The sequence below is a fragment of the Elaeis guineensis genome, chromosome 6 (genome assembly GCF_000442705.2).
Source record: "Elaeis guineensis isolate ETL-2024a chromosome 6, EG11, whole genome shotgun sequence".
In the NCBI taxonomy this organism is placed as follows: Eukaryota; Viridiplantae; Streptophyta; class Magnoliopsida; order Arecales; family Arecaceae; genus Elaeis; species Elaeis guineensis.
Genome location: NC_025998.2, coordinates 9343074 through 9361234, shown reverse-complemented (window position 1 = coordinate 9361234; position 18161 = coordinate 9343074). Strand labels below are relative to the sequence as shown.

At 50.9% G+C, this 18161-nt stretch overlaps 2 protein-coding genes across 3 annotated transcripts; both read right to left on the bottom strand.

Annotated features, from left to right (window-relative positions):
• Positions 1-524: 524 nt before the first annotated feature.
• Positions 525-17181, bottom strand: LOC140858441 (wax ester synthase/diacylglycerol acyltransferase 11-like). 2 transcript variants are annotated; one of them, XM_073259078.1, is made up of 7 exons: positions 16730-17179; positions 13313-13888; positions 13151-13217; positions 12981-13081; positions 12677-12892; positions 1251-1388; positions 525-843 (listed from the first exon to the last, which is right to left on the bottom strand). In XM_073259078.1, the coding sequence occupies exons 1-7, from the start codon at positions 17042-17044 to the stop codon at positions 697-699; spliced, it is 1560 nt and encodes a 519-aa protein (XP_073115179.1). In that variant the 5' UTR covers positions 17045-17179; the 3' UTR covers positions 525-696. The 2 variants fall into 2 exon arrangements, with proteins under 2 accessions (XP_073115179.1, XP_073115180.1); XM_073259079.1 differs by lacking the exon at positions 1251-1388 and having other exon boundaries at positions 16730-17181.
• On the bottom strand, positions 1395-11896 carry LOC140858596 (uncharacterized). Its single transcript, XM_073259798.1, has 3 exons — positions 11890-11896; positions 8191-9074; positions 1395-8126 (listed from the first exon to the last, which is right to left on the bottom strand). Exons 1-3 carry the CDS (start codon positions 11894-11896, stop codon positions 7929-7931), a joined length of 1089 nt encoding a protein of 362 aa, XP_073115899.1. The 3' UTR covers positions 1395-7928.
• Positions 17182-18161: the final 980 nt, after the last annotated feature.

Here is an 18161-nt window from a genome sequence, read left to right as displayed (position 1 = left end):
GAGGGGGTTGGAAGTCGGAGCAAGATTTAATATTTATATCGCTCAGGGCTGCGGACTACTATCTCTTTCGTTTCAGCACTTGAGGACTGGTGGTACCTCTTCTGTTTCAACACTAAATACATCTGTTGCATCTATAGACCAAAGACCACGGTGGTAGCAAATCAAGTTCTTATTTTTGCATGATGATGGTTGGATTCCAAACAGACATGCCATCGTCTAGATCAAATTTCTTAATCTTCATATGTAACACTTGCAATTAAAGACTGTTTTGCAGCTCACTATATGATGAATCTAAAATTTTCTTAATCTAAATTTGAAGTACCAAGGTTCATTTTATCAGTGCACTTCTAATTTCCAACGCCATATTAGTACTAGTTCATCATCTGACTAAACCAACCCTTTTAGCCGACATTAATCTTTTTGAGATGATTTTAGCCAACAGTTTTCACCATAGATTACAAAGAACAAGTAAACAAGTCATGTTTTCTCCCAAAAAAAAAAAAGGGTAAAAAGGCATCAAACCATAATAAATGTCCAAACGCTTACTTTCTACTTTTGCTGAACAATTGTGAAGTTTCTTTAATTTCATGACCATTGGTTAATTACAAAACCAATAGAGTGAACATCTAACAATCCAGCTTATATTTGCGTGCGCCTGTCTAAAGACGGCCAATCTCAGAAGATTAACTTTGTCTTCTATGATCTTGGAATTGCATCCTTTATGAGCCTAAGAGATTCGGTCAAGTCATCCAACAGCTGGTTAGGATTTGGTATTGTCAACTCATCAACTGCTACAACTATCTTCATTGTGTTCGTGTAACTTTGGAAATGAAGAGTGAGGGCCTGTTAAAATTCCAATTGAAGCAATCAAAAAAATGACAGTGGGAGTAGTGCCTGAAGTCGCTCTCTATGTCTAAGAAACCATAATATAATGTACCATGAAAAATAGATGCTAAAGGTTAGAAAATTATAAAATGACAGTCAGATCATGGACACCAAGATTCCTGTCCCATTGAGATGAGTAGCCACCTCTCCAACTGCTCTAAAATTTAAAGTTTCTCTTTTTTGATGATTAACTGATATTCTGGTGGCTTAAGGAGCATAACTAGCGTTGCATATGATCCATCAGCAAGAGGACAGACTAGTGCAGAATGTATAGTACTACACTAGTTATCATCTTAAAGAAGCTTTTGCAAATAAAATAAAAGAAAAACCAACTTAACTTCGAAGATTATTATGGACTAACTTACATGAGGGTGCCCATAAACACTGGGAGCAATGTAGACCACTGGATGGCCACAAAACCCAATCTTTTCGATTGGACCAACAATGTTTGAGAACGATACTGTCGTGTGAGTAACCATTCTGCGACACAGGGCAGCTGCTGCCTGTGATTCATAAAGACACAACAGGCATAAGATGTATTTAAATGTTACGCACACTTAAGAAAACCATACAAGGGGAATAAAAGCATATATTAGCATGAACCTGAGATTTATACTACAAACAGATACAGAATGAAGGAGGAACGGAAGAAAGAAGATCACCATGAGCTTTGTTGGGAATAAAATACCCACAGCCGGAACCCACGGCAGCTCCGCCCGGACTCCTACGGGAGTCGGGCTCCGCCGCCATCAGCAAGTGCAGTTCCGCCCGGACTCCTACGGGAGCCGGGCTCCGCCGCCATCAGCAAGTGCAGCTCCGCCCGGACTCCTACGGGAGCCGGGCTCCACCGCCATCAGCAAGTGCAGCTCCGCCCGGACTCCTACGGGAGCCGGGCTCCGCCGCCATCAGCAAGTGCCCTACGGGAGCCGGGCTCCGCCGCCATCAGCAAGTGCAGCTCCGCCCGGACTCCTACGGGAGCCGGGCTCCGCCGCCATCAGCAAGTGCAGCTCCGCCCGGACTCCTACGGGAGCCGGGCTCCACCGCCATCAGCAAGTGCAGCTCCGCCCGGACTCCTACGGGAGCAGGGTTCCACCGCCATCAGCAAGTGCAGCTCCGTCCGGACTCCTACGGGAGCCGAGCTCCACTGTCGACATCAGCGCAGCTCCGCCCGGACTCCCACGGGAGCCGGGCTCCGCTCTCAGTATCGGCGGCTGGTAAGCTCAATCCGGACTCCTACCAGAGCCGGATTTCACCCTTAACTTTGTTTGCAGTGCAGCTCCGCCCGGACTCCTACGGGAGTCGGGCTCCACCGCCATCAGCAAGTGCAGCTCCGCCCGGACTCCTACGGGAGCCGGGCTCCGCCGCCATCAGCAAGTGCAGCTCCGTCCGAACTCCTACGGGAGCCGGGCCCCGCCGCACCGCCATCAGCAAGTGCAGCTCCGCCCGGACTCCTACGGGAGCCGGGCTCCGCCGCCATCAGCAAGTGCAGCTCCGCCCGGACTCCTACGGGAGCCGGGCTCCGCCGCCATCAGCAAGTGCAGCTCCGCCCGGACTCCTACGGGAGCCGGGTTCCGCCGCCATCAGCAAGTGCAGCTCCGCCCGGACTCCTACGGGAGCCGAGCTCCACTGTCGACATCAGCGCAGCTCCACCCGGACTCCCACGGGAGCCGGGCTCCGCTCTCAGTATCGGTGGCTGGGAAGCTCAATCCGGACTCCTATCAGAGCCGGATTTCACCCTTAACTTTGTTTGCAGTGCAGCTCCGCCCGGACTCCTACGGGAGCCGGGCTCCACCGCCATCAGCAAGTGCAGCTCCGCCCGGACTCCTACGGGAGCCGAGCTCCACTGTCGACATCAGCGCAGCTCCGTCCGGACTCCCACGGGAGCCAGGCTCCGCTCTCAGTATCGGCGGCTGGTAAGCTCAATCCGGACTCCTATCAGAGCCGGATTTCACCCTTAACTTTGTTTACAGTGCAGCTCCGCCCGGACTCCCACGGGAGCCGGACTCCGCTCTCAGTATCAACTGCTGCTCCGTCAGGACTCCTACAGAAACCGGGCTCCGGCCGTTACCGAACTCCAATCGACAGATCCGCACCTCCTGACAGGCCCTCAAAATGGCCACGACCCTGCTCCACTTCCTGTGGCAGACTCCGCGCAGTACCATCATTCCCTGACAAGCCGCAGTGGCCATAGCCGCCCTGCTCCACTTCCTATGGCGGACTCCGCACAGCTCCACTATCCCCCGGCAAGCCACAGTGACGGCCACGAATCTGCTCCACCTCCTGCGACGGATACCATGCGATTCTCCTGACAACGGACGCTGCTCCACCCCTCGTAACAGACTCCACGTGGCGGGTCGAGGTGATGCCCACGTGTCTGCTCCATTATATTTCGCAATCAATTCCCCTGACCATGGGCAGCCCACTACCAGGCGGTTACAAACATCACCATCAGTCCGTTGCCTCCCCCGCCTATAAAAGGGGGACTCAGATACGTTATTCTTTAAGCTCTTTTGCCTTATCTCAAAACTCTGCTAAACTCTCCGTTCGAGCACTCCATTCTTGTTGAGGCAGAGAACTGACTTGAGCGTCGGAGGGTCTTGCCGGAGCAACCCCACCTCCGGTTTAGACTTCCCTTGCAGGTCCCGGCGGCGACCGCGGCTTCCTCAACTCCAGCTTCTCCGGCGCAGGCGGATTTTTGCACCAACAGGATTGGCGCTAGAGGAAGGGGCTGTGTCTTCGCAGCACCCTTGTTCTTGAAGGAGCGCTCAACGGAGCCGTCTCCGGCCATCTCTCCGTCATCTACTCCTAATCCTCCCCCGCGAGATCGACACCCGATGCCTCCGCACAGGGCGTCCACCCGGCGGTCCACGACCTCCGCGGCCAGATCTCAGGCTCCGGCCTCCCCTCCCGTTTCTCAGCCAGCTCCTCCTCCCCCTCCGGCGACGGCGGTCGGCGCGGAGCAGTTTGACTTGCTGGCACAGCAGGTCAAAGGCCTCGTCGAGGCCGTACAGGCAATGCAGCAGCAGCCGCCGCAGGCGTCGGCGCATCCGGAAGGGGCATCTCCGGAATGCCAGAACCCGACGGCAGGACGGGCCACCTGGGCCAGCCGCCCCGTCCTTCCCGGGAAGGCGAATCCAAGGGTGGAGAGCCCTTAATCGGACCACGACTCCACCCCTGGGAGATCCCTACCCCCGTTCTGCCAAAGGACCCTCGAGACTCGAAGTCGAGAGGATTTCCTGGACCGGAGGCTCCAGGAGATGAACCGACGGATCGAAGAACTCCGCCATGCGCCTCCCGCTTACGGTGAGGATATCTGCACTGACCCTCCCTTCTCCCAAATGATTATGCAGGAATCGATCCCGCCGAATTTCAAGCTTCCTCAGTTCGAAAGCTACGACGGGACGTCGGACCCGGTCGATCATCTGGAGGCCTTTCGAACGATGATGCTGCTCCACGGTGCTCCTGACGCCATCTTGTGCCGGGCTTTCCCGTCTACCTTGAAGGGAGCAGCAAGAAACTGGTACTCAGCTCTGAAGTCGGGTACCGTATTCTCCTTTGACCAAATGAGCCACCAATTCGTGGCCCATTTTGTCAGCAGCCGACGTCCCCGAAAAGGTTCGGAGTCCCTCATCAACATCAAGCAGAGGGAAGGGGAGTCCATACGGGCCTACATCAACCGCTTCAACATCGCGGCGTTGGAAGTCCGGAACTTGGACCAGTCGGTTGCCATGGCCGTCCTGAAAGGCGGCCTTCAGAAGAATGATCTCTTATACTCTCTGGAGAAGAAGTACCCCAGGGATTTTGCTGATCTGCTGGCTCGGGCTGAAGGATACGCCCGAGCGGAAGAGGCCTTCAGAATGAAAGATGAAGAGACTGCGAGGGAGCGCCAGGCGGGAAATTCTGGTAAGCTCGCAGTCGAGAAGAGGCCAAAGGAAGCCCGGCCTCGCTCCCGATCCCCTCCTGGGCATAAGCGCGCCCATACTTCCCCCCCGGGCGCGCAGGCAGAGGAGCCCGGACAACAGGTTTCGGCGGGGTTCCCCGCCAGGGAAGTTCCGCAGCTACGCCCCCCTCAACGCCTCGAAGGCCCAGGTACTGATGGAGGTCAGGGAGCTGCTTCCTAGGTCGGAGAGGATGCGCACGTACCCCGGGAAGCGCAACCCCAACAAGTTCTGCCTCTACCACCGTGACCACGGCCACGACACCGAAGAATGCATCCAGCTCCAGGACGAGATCGAAGAGCTCATCCGGCGAGGCCGACTCGACAGATTCATCCGCCGCAGGCCTGAGGGTAGAGGAGACCGGCCGAGAGCCCTCCCACCGCCCGAACCACAGAAAAGGGAGGAGCAGCCCGGGGACCGGCCTCCTATCGGGACCATCGACTCCATCGCCGGAGGGCCTCAAGGAGGAGCGGGAGAACTGTAAATGTATTGCTTACTATTTCATTTTGAATCTACTTTTCTTTCTAGCTAACGCGCTCCTCCTACTTAACGCGGATGTATTATGACTGGATATGACCCCTCCAAAAACAACGGCCATGTCGGGAACAGGAGGAGAACCTCATCCTGACATGAGCAAAGTCAAAGGCCCGATTCTTTTAGACCGGATGAGGGGAGAGGCCTTACAACGCCCTAATGTGCCCCCACAGCCCTGTTAGGGACAGGAGGAGAACCTCGCCCTAACTTGAGCAAAGTCGAAGGCCCCGTTCTTTTAGACCGGATGGGGGGAGAGGCCTTACAACGTCCTAATGTGCCCCCACAGCCCTGTTAGGGACAGGAGGAGAACCTCACCCTAACTTGAGCAAAGTCGAAGGCCCGGTTCTTTTAGACCGGATGGGGGGAGAGGCCTCGCAACGCCCTAATGTGCCCCCACAGCCATGTCAGGAACAGGAAGAGAACCTCGTCCTGACATGAGCAAAGTTGAAGACCCGGTTCTTTTAGACCGGAGGGGGGAGAGGCCTTACAGCGCCCTAACGCGCCCCCACAAGCCAGGCTGATAACGAGAACCTCGCGCCGGCTCAAGCAAAATGGAAGACCCGGACTCCTACGGGAGCCGGGTTCCACCACCAAGGTAAGCTTCGCCCGGACTCCTACGGGAGCCGGTTCCGCCGCCAGGAAAGCTTCGCCCGGACTCCTACGGGAGCCGGGTTCCGCCGTCAGGAAAGCTTCGCCCGGACTCCTACGGGAGCCGGGTTCCGCCGCCAGGAAAGCTTCGCCCGGACTCCTACGGGAGCCGGGTTCCGCCGCCAGGAAAGCTTCGCCCGGACTCCTACGGGAGCCGGGTTCAGCCGCCAGGTAAACTTTGCCCGGACTCCTACGGGAGCCGGGTTCAGCCGCCAAGAAAGACTTCGCCCGGGCTCCCAAGAAAGCCGGGTTCCATCCGCTACTTCGCCAGCAAGGGTTAAGAATGGTGGCGAGGCTTGGCCACATGACGAGATCGGATGGAAGGGAAGAGCCCCTTCCCACGACGACCTCTAAGCCAAACAGGCCAAACGACGAGAAAGGGTCAACGAACGACAATATTGGTGCTACGCGCGGACAAGGTAACACAAAGTGCTTTTTCCTCATTTTCGATATATGTACTACAGGGCCAGGACGGCCAGAGAAGGAGGGACAAAACGACAAGAGAAAAAGGGGCAGCTACAAAAAGAGGGTGACTACAAAAGGACTCTAAGGAGGTCCTGCTCCCTCTAACCTAGGGTGATCACCTCCATCCCTCGACCAGGACTGCCTCAGGCTCTCCACCGTTTCCTCTAGTTCTTCCTTCTTTTGCAGCATATCCTGGAGCGCCTGACGAAGTCGCCGGCTCTCAGCCTCCGCTTTCCGATGCCACTTCCGCAAAACTTCGGACTCCGCCTCTGCGTCCGCGACGGCCTTCCGCTCAAGCCCCAGTTGGATTTTTACTTGTTGGAGCTCGGCTGTCTTCTCCCCAAGGGAGACAGAAATCCCTTCGACGGTGCCTCTCAAGGCTTGGAGCTCTTCGGTATCTTGGGCGTTAGCAAGCTGCGCCCTAGTGACCAACTGCCCCTGGAGACGAACAACCTCGTCCGCCGCCCGACGGAATCTTCCTTTGTACTCTTCTACCTGCCGGCGCCAGCTGGCCCGCTGCACATCGTGGCTCACCTCAGCATCCTGAAGCTGCCTCTGGAGGTCGAAAACTTTTTGTGACCATATCTGCTCGTCCCGCGCTGTGAGCCGGGATGAGTTCCCTTCCAGTTGGCCGATCCTCCTCTTCGCAGCTGACAGCTCCACCTTAAGGGCGCTGATCCTGGCTTCTTGAGCCCAAGTTCAATCGCTGGCGCTCTTCGTGCATTCCTCGAGCTTCTTTGCGAAGTTCGCCTTCCTCCGGCTGTAGTCCATGATTGCTTTCACTTGGAGACTCCTGAAGTGGGCGGCCTCAGTGGCGGCCTCGGAATAGCATTTTTTCGACTTGCGGAGCTCGTCCTCCAACTTTTTCAGCTTCTTCGTCAGGTGAAGGACCTCCTTTTTTAGCCGTTGGATAGTTGACTTCAGTGGGACACCCAGGGGCAAGGAGAGTGCTTCGACGGGACACTGCCATCGGAAGAAGCAAACGTCAAAGACCAACTTATTACAAGAAGAAAGGCAGAAAAGAAGGAGCGGGGGGAAGGAAAGGCCATCCAATAAGAAATTCAACTTTATTGATTAATTTTGAAGACAAGCGGAAAGGAAATATGACGACAAAAGAAAGATACAAGATCGGAGGTCTCAGACCTCGGGGGCAGGGGGTGGAGAGCTCGGCCCGGGGGGCGCGACTGCGGCAGCAGCAGACGGAGGGGCGGCCTCGTCGTCAGACTCCTCCAAAAAACCGAGATCAAGGTCGGGGTATCGGCTGGCCACCCTCTCCCGGCAGAGCTCGAACCCCTAGGTGAACGCCTCCAGGCCGAACTGGACGTTCAGCTCCCTCATCTCCGCGGAGGCCTTGAACTCCTCCACCGCAAGGGTCCTGGCCTCCGAGACCAGAACCGGAGTTTGCTCGGCCAGATGGGCGACCTCGGCCTCCGCCTTCCTTGCCGACTCCTCCAAGCTTCACCTCTCCTCCTCCCGGACTCGTCTTTCCTCTTCCCGGTCTTGTCTCTCTCTCTCCAGGGCCTCCCGGAGGGCGGCCACCTCGGCCGTCTTCGCTTGAAGACGAGCAACCTCGTCTTGGCAGCGCTCCTCCGCCCGAAGAAGATCCCTTCTCATGCGGCCCGACGCCTCGACATAGGCGAAGAGCTGGTGCCCGATCTGCAGGGACAGATAGAGAATCACAACGAAGACCGAGCAACTGTGCCAGTAAAAATCCGCTTACCTCAAGAAAGGACCCCAAGGTGTCCCAAGCCCGCTGCTCGGGATCGGCACGGTCGATCCTCTCCACGACATCGGACAGAATGCAACCATCGAGCAGCCGACGAATCAGAGCCTTGTCGTTGAAGGGGTTCTCCGATCCCCCTCGGAGCAGACGGACTCGTCTGCAGCGGTTCGGTGACTGCTCGGCCGGCGGGCCACCGATTTTCTCCTCCTCCCCGCGGCGGGCGCCTCCACGGGGCGGACCTCCGGAATGGGGACCCCGGTCGGCGGGCTCCTTGAGGAGGCCCGGGGGGCCGCTGGCTCGGCATCCGAAGGAATGTCGATTGCCGGGGTCGCCTGGGCGGGGGCGGCCAAGCTCGTCTCCTCCACCCTGGCCCTCTTCGCCGAGCCAGAAGTCATCGCGCCCTTCCTTTTCTGGGCTCTCATGGCCTTGGCGAGCATCCGTGTGGCTTCGACATCCATTGCTAAAAAAAAAAAAAAAAAAAAAAAAGGAAAAAGAAAAGAAGAAGGAAAAAGCGGCATCGATCAGTCCAAAAAAAAAAAAAAGAGAAGAAGAAAGGAAAAAGAGAAAGAGAAAAGAGGAGAGAAAGAAAGAGAGAGAAGAAGAAGACAAGAAAAGGAAAGATATATACTTGCTGGATCCTGAGGGCTCAGGCCGATGTTGAAAAGAAGCTGCTCCCTCAGTAGGTTCGGAAGAGAAGAAGCGGGGTAACTCAGGAGCTTCTGGGCGGCTTGAAGGTCGTCCTCTCCCAGGCTGGGAGCCCGACGGACGGAATCCCTCAGAGACCCCCAAGGGGGCAGGCCCAGTTTCAGGGTCGGACAGTAAATGAAGAGAAATTTCTCCTTCCAGTTGTGAATCGAAGAAGGGGCGCCCTTCAGCAACCCCTTCTTACCGAACTGGGGGGAGAAGTACCACCAGTCCTTCGTTGAAGGATGGCGTTTGAAGGTGTAGAAATGTCTGAACAGGGAGAGGGAAGGCTGGACCTCGGCTATGTGACAGAGAGAGAGAAACCCTATCAAAAACCTAAAGGAATTCGGGGCGACAGAGGTGAGAGAAATGTCTAAGAAACGAAAGAAGGCGGCAACAAAAGCAGGGAGCGGAAGCCGGAGTCCGGCACGGAATGCCTCCTGGTACAAACAAAAGCGACCAGGAGGGGGAGCGCTGGCCCGGTCAGAGGGGCCAGGAAGCTCCAGGTCGTACTCTGAAGGGACCCCGTACCGAGCCCTTATCAGGAGAAGTTCGTCCGGAGTCGACGAACAAGGAATGGCGCCCGATGCGAAAACCGGACGAGGCCCTGCCCCGAACGCGGGTTCATCCGCAGAGGCAGGGGCCTGGGGGTTTGAAGCAGAAGAACTCCCAGAACTTGCGGGGGCAGAAGAATCGGAAGACATTTTTCTTTGGGGGAGAACCTAAAGGACCCTAGAAAAGCAAGACGAGAGGGGAGGGAGACACCGGAGGTCAACTCAGGAGAAAATACAAAAGTGAAAGGAGGAGAGGACCCTAGGCGGTGAGAAGAAGAAGGTGGGCACTAACCTATCTTGCTCTGGAGGCCTGGGGAGTGAGAAACGGAAGGCGCCTACGGCTCGAGAGGGCGTTCGTTAGAGCGGACTCTCGGGGAGATGACAGACGCCAGCAAGAAATCAGAAACGGAGTGGGGCACCTGAAGGGGGAGGACGGGTTTAAATAGGCCCTGGGATCTGGCGCCATAATGATCTCGAATCCCCCCAGGCCAGTCCGCATCCGACGCGTGTCCCACTCCCCGTGGCAGGAGGCTGAGGGTGGCTGGCGGTTGGCAGGGTCATAATTGCGCCGTACCTAGGCCAGCGTACCTGCGGGGTCTTCGAAGCGTCCTCTCGTACCGCCCCAATTCGAAAAGACTCCAGCACGCGCTCATTTAATGCCAAAATATCTGGGAGCGGCGGGGCGCGGGATTCGAAGGGACGGTTCCGGCTGTACTTCTGTGTACTTCCTTCGTTTGAAATTCAAAACTCGGATGTAGGGGGACTGGTGTTGGGTATAAAATACCCACAGTCGGAACCCACGGCAGCTCCGCCCGGACTCCTACGGGAGCCGGGCTCCGCCGCCATCAGCAAGTGCAGCTCCGTCCGGACTCCTACGGGAGCCGGGCTCCACCGCCATCAGCAAGTGCAGCTCCGCCCGGACTCCTACGGGAGCCGGGCTCCGCCGCCATCAGCAAGTGCAGCTCCGCCCGGACTCCTACGGGAGCCGGGCTCCACCGCCATCAGCAAGTGCAGCTTCGCCCGGACTCCTACGGGAGCCGAGCTCCACTGTCGACATCAGCGCAGCTCCGCCCGGACTCCCACGGGAGCCGGGCTCCGCTCTTAGTATCGGCGGCTGGTAAGCTCAATCCGGACTCCTATCAGAGCCGGATTTCACCCTTAACTTTGTTTACAGTGCAGCTCCGTCCGGACTTCCACGGGAGCCGGGCTCCGCTCTCAGTATCAACTGCTGCTCCGTCAGGACTCCTACAGAAACCGGGCTCCGACCGTTACCGAGCTCCAATCGACAGATCCGCGCCTCCTGACAGGCCCTCAAAATGGCCACGACCCTGCTCCACTTCCTGTGGCGGACTCCGCGCAGTACCATCATTCCCTGACAAGCCGCAGTGGCCATAGCCACCCTGCTCCACTTCCTATGGCGGACTCCGCACAGCTCCACTATCCCCCGGCAAGCCACAGTGACGGCCACGAATCTGCTCCACCTCCTGCGACGGATACCATGCGATTCTCCTGACAACGGACGCTGCTCCACCCCTCGTAACAGACTCCACGTGGCGGGTCGAGGTGATGCCCACGTATCTGCTCCATTATATTTCGCAATCAATTCCCCTGACCATGGGCAGCCCACTACCAGGCGGTTACAAACGTCGCCATCAGTCCGTTGCCTCTCCCGCCTATAAAAGGGGGACTCAGATACGTTATTCTTTAAGCTCTTTTGCCTTATCTCAAAACTCTGCTAAACTCTCCGTTCGAGCACTCCATTCTTGTTGAGGCAGAGAACTGACTTGAGCGTCGGAGGGTCTTGCCGGAGCAACCCCACCTCCGGTTTAGACTTCCCTTGCAGGTCCCGGCGGCGACCGCGGCTTCCTCAACTCCAGCTTCTCCGGCGCAGGCAGATTTTTGCACCAACAAGCTTAAAGCACAAACTCACTTCTCTAATAAATCTGAAAGAGAATCCCATACATACATACATACATACATTGTTGATCAACAGCATACTGACTGCAGCAACTTACAAGACCCAATTACAAAATAAGTGTGATTTGGAATGATTTAACCGCTAGGATATTCAGCTAAATTATGTAATCAAGGTATGTACTACCGTATGAAAGCAATTATGATAAGAACTTCTTTCTTCTTTAAAAAAAAAAAAAAAAGGGTTTTGTCCAGTACAGTTTTTTTTCCTCTAAGCCATCCATTTTTTTGAAGCTAACAGTTTAGATTTTTCCTTTCATTCAGTCGATGACTTGATATACGTCATAGTTATAGGTTAATAGTGGCCAAGCATGTACAAGTTCCCTCAACTTTAAGGCTCTTTGTAGTAAATTAGAGTCCTTTTTTAAGAAAGGTTTATCTACCAAATATGAAATCTTGCACGCAAAAATACTCTACCAGTGGAGAACTCTCACATGTCTCTCTCTCTCCTCTATGTATAGTTCTGTCTAGATCTCATGCTCACTGCCCATCATACACTTGACTCTCTAATAACTTAAAATTTATTTTCTCTCTCCCCTTTCCCCATCCTCTGTTGAGAGAAAGATAGAGAGATCCTAATTTTTTTTTTTTCTTTTCTATTCCTTAAGCAGCTGAACGAGTAAACATTTGAATATCAGTTTTGCCCTTTATAATTTTGGGGATGAGATTTAGTGCCAAGCATAGTTTCTTTCTTTTTTTTCCTTTTCGACAGAAATATAAATACTTTCTATTTCCAAAAAAAAATGCTGAAGAAAAACTCTTGGAATAACAGGGTGGTAAACCACCAGCTCATTTCAATAAGAGAAATGACAATAACTATTTCAGACTATGAATCTGCCAGAATGACAAAACCAAGGAACTCCGTTGTTGCTCATGTAAACCTTTTTCTTTTTCTTATAATTTTTCTGGTCCTCTGATCCTCTGAATATCGAGAAACAAAGAAATTAATGCCCTAATAACCATGTTATTGAAGTTCATGTAGGTAAAATTGCGATTAAGAAAGAGGGTGGAAAGTTGATTTTGGTGTGGTGTAATCTAGGTGGAGTTGTTTTCAGAGGCAGCACATAGATATTTCCTTGATTAACCATGGTATTGCCAGAGCATAAATACTGGCTCCTTTTGCTACCTTTCCCCAGAAATAAAACATTAAATAAACCGATGAAATCAATGAAACTCAAAATATGTGATAAGGGGAAGCTAGCTCATGAGACAAGATTTTTTCGTCAGCATACCATAAAAAATGAGTGACGGATATATTATAAGACTTATACCTCTATACCAAAGATTTTAACAATCACCCAAGCACTCCAATACGTGAAGACTGCTTCCAAAGAGTTCTTCTTCCTTTCTGCAATTGCCTTTCCCCTCCGAATATACTCCAGAGGATCCTCAAAGATGGCAATAGGAAACTGGAGAACCATGTAACCCAGCTTATTCCCCCACTTGGCCCCTCCACCTTTTCCCTTCTCCATCATCTCAGCCAAAGCCTACTTATAATCCATAAACTCGTTATAAGTACAAGAAGATCTTAACATAACCCAAACCCAAAGCAGGAGAAAAGAGGAGAACACTCACATGGATTCCCGGTGTCCGTCTAATGTTAACGAGAAGCGCTGTTCTCAGCCGGATGTTTGCTGGCAATCTCTTCTTCTCCTTCTTCACATCATCACCCTCACCTGACCATCATCCAATCAGCAACAGAACAAAGGCTAGAATTATACAGAGTTATACGTTTCTAATCTCACCATATCTCCTATCAAGATAACGAGAGAGTCCTGCCGACGTGATCCCCACAAGTACATCATTTACAGTCTGAGAATTTTGAAAATTTGAATCCGTTTTCTGAGTGTCAGCCAGTTGTTTAACACTTGTTCGACGAGTTCAGCAACAGAAAAAGGTAGGCTTACACAATTCATGGCCTTCTTGATATCCTTGATGTCGTCGAGGCTCACGGTGCGATGCAGGAACCGTTTCGGATGGAACTCCACACCTTCCATGCCCACCAGCGGCGTCCGGGTGTCCTTGACGAAGGCGAGGGTGGCGGTGAAGAGGACCACGTCCACAAGGGTGTGCCATGCAAGGACCAGCCCGGCCCAGACCCAGAGGAGGAGCGCGAGGATGCCGGACCGGGAGTTGGCGGCGGTGGAGCTGCGGGCATCGGGGAGGGAGGGAAGGCGGTCGGGGTCGGAGCATTGGCGAGTGCAGGCGAGGAAGAGGGACATGAGGGAGATGCCGTCGCCAAGGGAGTGGTGGATGCGGAGAATGGCAACGGCGGCGGCTTCGGAGGTGACGAAATTGAGGATGTGGAGGTCCCAGAGCGGCCGGGAGTGGTCCATGGTGGTGCTGGAGAGGGAGGCTACGTAGTCCTCCACCACCTTGTCCGGGTTGGCGGAGGTGGCGTTTGGGTCCAGGTCAGGAATGATGACGTGGTCTTCCACGTTTACCTTGGTCCGGACCCATCTCAGCGGCTTCTCGTCCGAGACCTGTCAAACTTACCCTGTTTATTTCCTTTGTTTATCTAGTAGCTCTCATGCAGTCATCATGCATTTTTAATTTGTAGGCTGAGAAAGGTAGCTTATAAGCTCTCTCTCTATCTCTATATCATTTTTATTTATATAATTTTCTTATAATATTTAGAGATAATTATAGATTTAATGTTTATGAGAGCATTTGGTTGTACTGTGTAGTGTCATTTTTTTTTTTTTAATCTTTTTTCCAAAAGAACGAGAACAAAATTTTCCATTCTATCTAATTCACCGAGATAGTAAATTCAAAATAGTATAAATAAGGTTTGAATTAAGGTTTCACGTCAAATCTCATCAACTACTGAACCAATTTATTAGCACCTCGCACAGGTGCATAATTTGTTGTCACATTTTTCAAATCTTAAAATGAGATAGAGAAGCCAATAAGCAAAGAATTTCCCTTAAGCTCGTGTCTAGCTGCGGCAATTGAGCGTATAGTTGATGCAACACAACCTCTAGTTTTCTATGTGCTTGTATTAGATGAAGGGATGTAATTTGCATCGCAGTACTTTTTGATCATCAATATGAATCTGTAGGAACTAATGGTGTCTCAATGTGAATTATAACCACATGCACCGTGTAGCCATGCATGTTGCGAATCACAACCTCCCATTATTGTGAGCTATATTCATCAAGTGAAAATCTCAATACGTCGCTGTAGAAATGAATGGCTATGATTGATGTAATACACGGCCACATAGTTGACACCACATATGGTACATAATTTCTACACCAACAATCCTAATGTGATACCAGCTTGACCCAGATTAAATCAGTTACAACAAGCATAATGAGTTTTTACTTTGGGAGAAAATAAAGTAGGTTGGTTATAGGTTTAATACTCATCAAAATATTTATCGAAGGGCTTTAGTAATTCAATATTATAACACATGGTCACTCAGTTGGTCTGCTGTATTCTCGTTGCCCCACTTGAATTGACATCAGCAAATATGCCACACAATGAAGCGGTGAAAAACACTTCGTACTCTTCTAATTCATAGATCACAATCATCCAACAAAAAGCTCACCGCAAAGTCACACGAGTATAGACCACTGAAATTTCATATGATCTCAATAATGTAAAGTCTCACCGGATAAAACCTGTACAAAATACACGAGAACCACAAATTTGTCCTTCTTGGGGTGGGCACCACATCTATTGCAGGCAACCCTACCATACAAAGATAAAATGATTGGTTGATGAAGTAAATCCAATAGCTCAACAGCGGACCAATCCAATCGTAAATGAGCATGCACAGTGCATAAATATGGTGTGTATTGCTCTTCTTCCCTGTTTGTTTGTTTGTTTGTTTGTGGTAGGACTTCCATCGCTGAGCTAGTGGACCAAATCCAACTAATAACTTCTCTAAGGAGGGAGACATGTTGTGCACACCACGGCTTTGATGGATGATGTCCGCCTCCCACAAATCTGAGCCTTTAGTGCTCCTCATCGTGTCTCAGCCCCACAAACGCATACCTACTCACGTTAAATAGCTATCCACCGCAGCTACCAACTTGATATTGGCCGGCCCTCCCACGCAATCTCAACCCTACTAGTTGTAATTAAACAAGAGGAGACGATGGAAGGAGACAAATTGAAGGCACGTGTGTCCCATGTGAGATGACTCGAGAATGTGATTGTCTTTGGCTTTCACGTCACACCATCCAGCCAAATGTCACTTGCTCCTTGGGAGGTAAGAAGTTATGGCTGGTTGGCTGCGGTTCCGTATTTCTTACGCTATAACAACACCGTTTTTGGCTTTTTCCCGGGCCTCATAACAGTTTTTCGAAGGCTGTTCACTTGACAAATTTCCCTAAAATTAAAATATATTAAATTTTAAATGAATAAAATTTATAAAAAAAGTTATTTAGTTGTTTTTCATAAGACCCATTTTGTCAAACTGATAAATTATAAAACCTAAAATAAATTTTTAAAATATATATATATATATATATATATTATAAATTATATTTTGTAGTCATCTGTTTTAGAAAAGCACTCAGATAATCAAATATTTCCTCACTTTTGTATCTGTTTGAAATCAATGGATCAGTGGTCTGTTTCATACCTATAAAAACTCTTAGACAATCAAACATATGTTTTAATTATATCGGTTCTTAAATTCTTTGAAGATCTACCGCAGCATGAAAAAGTTAGCCATGGTACCAAACTCGATCGGCTCATTCCACTCAAAAATAACACCCGTTTCTCCCGTATAAATTTTCTTTTCGATCGAGGGAACATCAACAGCTCAAGAAAATAAGACCCAATTGGTCAGAGAAAGTTTGCGCGGTGAACATGGTCCAATACAAAAGTACAGCTCATAGCTGGCTCCAATCAATAAGCCTCGAAGTCAGCACCCACCCTCACCTCCCCTCCAGGGCTCCATTCTTTTAAGGCAGCATGACATAATCTAAATCAAACAAACCATTAAACTACTAAGTTTCAAACCTCTACGGTAGTCTACATGCTGGGATTATTGCAGTGGTTGGAGCCACGTATTATACGGTCTGGTAAGCAACCATCGTATCATCTATTATCAGAAAAAAATATAAGATTATTTAAATTTGATTAAAAAAATTTGAACGAAAAACAAATTCACTGTTAATTGTTCAGCTAATAATTTTATTGTTTTGAATGAAAAATTCATTTTTTTATAGATATTGTGATGGCTTTTTGCTATTGGATGGCTAAAAGATATACAGGATCGAACCGTTCTCACCGACAATTTCTCCCCACCGTCACCCATCGCCACAGGAGAAATAGTTTAAAAAATAATTTCAGGCAACGACCGTTACCTGGATGCTGGAAAACCGTGGGTGCCGAACGAGTGTGACCTCCAGGCCGGCCTTGACGGCGTCGACGTCTAGCCGTTTGCCGCACCCCATGACGGACACGATGTGGCAGTTGAAGCGGGGCTGGAGGAAAAGCCTTCCCGCCGGGCTCACCGGCTCCTCCTCCTCCTCCTCCTCCTCCTCCTCCTCCGCCTCCTCCGCCTCCGTTATCTCGCCGTTATCGGTCCCCTTCCCTTCACCTCCCTCCTTTTCCTCCACTCCACTTCCAGAGTCCTCCCTCCCCGTCTTTATCGACAACGGCCTTCTTCTGGAAGCCATCTCCCACTTCCGATTCACCAAGTCCGGAACCGGAGATCGGGGGATTCCGACGACGGGTTACGCAGCTCGGTTTCCGACTTCCCTCGGCGGCTAATTTGGGGGTGGAACAATCGGTGACCATTGACACCCATTGTTTATAGGAAACCAAGTTCTAGAAGAACCCCATCCATATCTAAAAAACGAATAAAGAAAATTTGCTTCGGGGCCCAACAGGAATAGCAACGACATGGTCGACCTTGACGTGGCATGACATAATTGGATTTACACCCCCCTCCTGCGGGAGAAATTATTGCCTGGACCACCCCCAGGTAGACCAGCGCACATCTCGGAAACGTGCACGGTGGATAACGCGCAATCGAAAATTTGTGAAATACAAGGGTGGATGTGGCGTGTTATTCACCGTGGGATTTGAATGGTCTACCCGTACCAAGCCCAGGCAATAATTTTTCCACTTGCGGTGCGTCTTATATGCCATTTGGCACGATGAGTACAGGCGGTTCCCGGTTGGATGCGGTGCCGAGTTTCAGCTAGAATTTCGTTCGTTAGATTTGCTGCTGGATTACGAAAACTTAACACGTGGACAACCGGACCAGTTCAATAGTTACCCGCCACATTAACCTTCGCATTTAAACCATCCAAGGCCAAAAGGGGATGAGAATTTATCCACCACCCCAGCATCTGGGTTGTTTTTTTTTTGAATCCACCATACCTTACAGGGACTAGGATTTATATCGAGGTAAAACAAGCTTATTGTGTTTTTCAATAAAAGTTGATCATTGCAATACATCATTTCGACAAAAAAAAAAAAATTATTATGATGTAAAGAAGAATTCTTTAATCCCGTATCGATTATAAATCAAGAGAGAATATGATTTATATGCATTAAAATTTTCTTTTCCAACGTGAAGCGTCTTTTGAAAGATAAAATCGTGAGGTTCTAAATGATCAAAATTTATTAAAATCTAAAAATTATTATGATATGAAGATGAACACATAAACCAACCATCTGAACCATTCGACTTTTTGATCCATGACCACAATAAAAATATGAAAATGATCCATGACCCTAACAGAAATATAAAAAAAAATAAATGAGATTCACTTTTGGATGGATAAG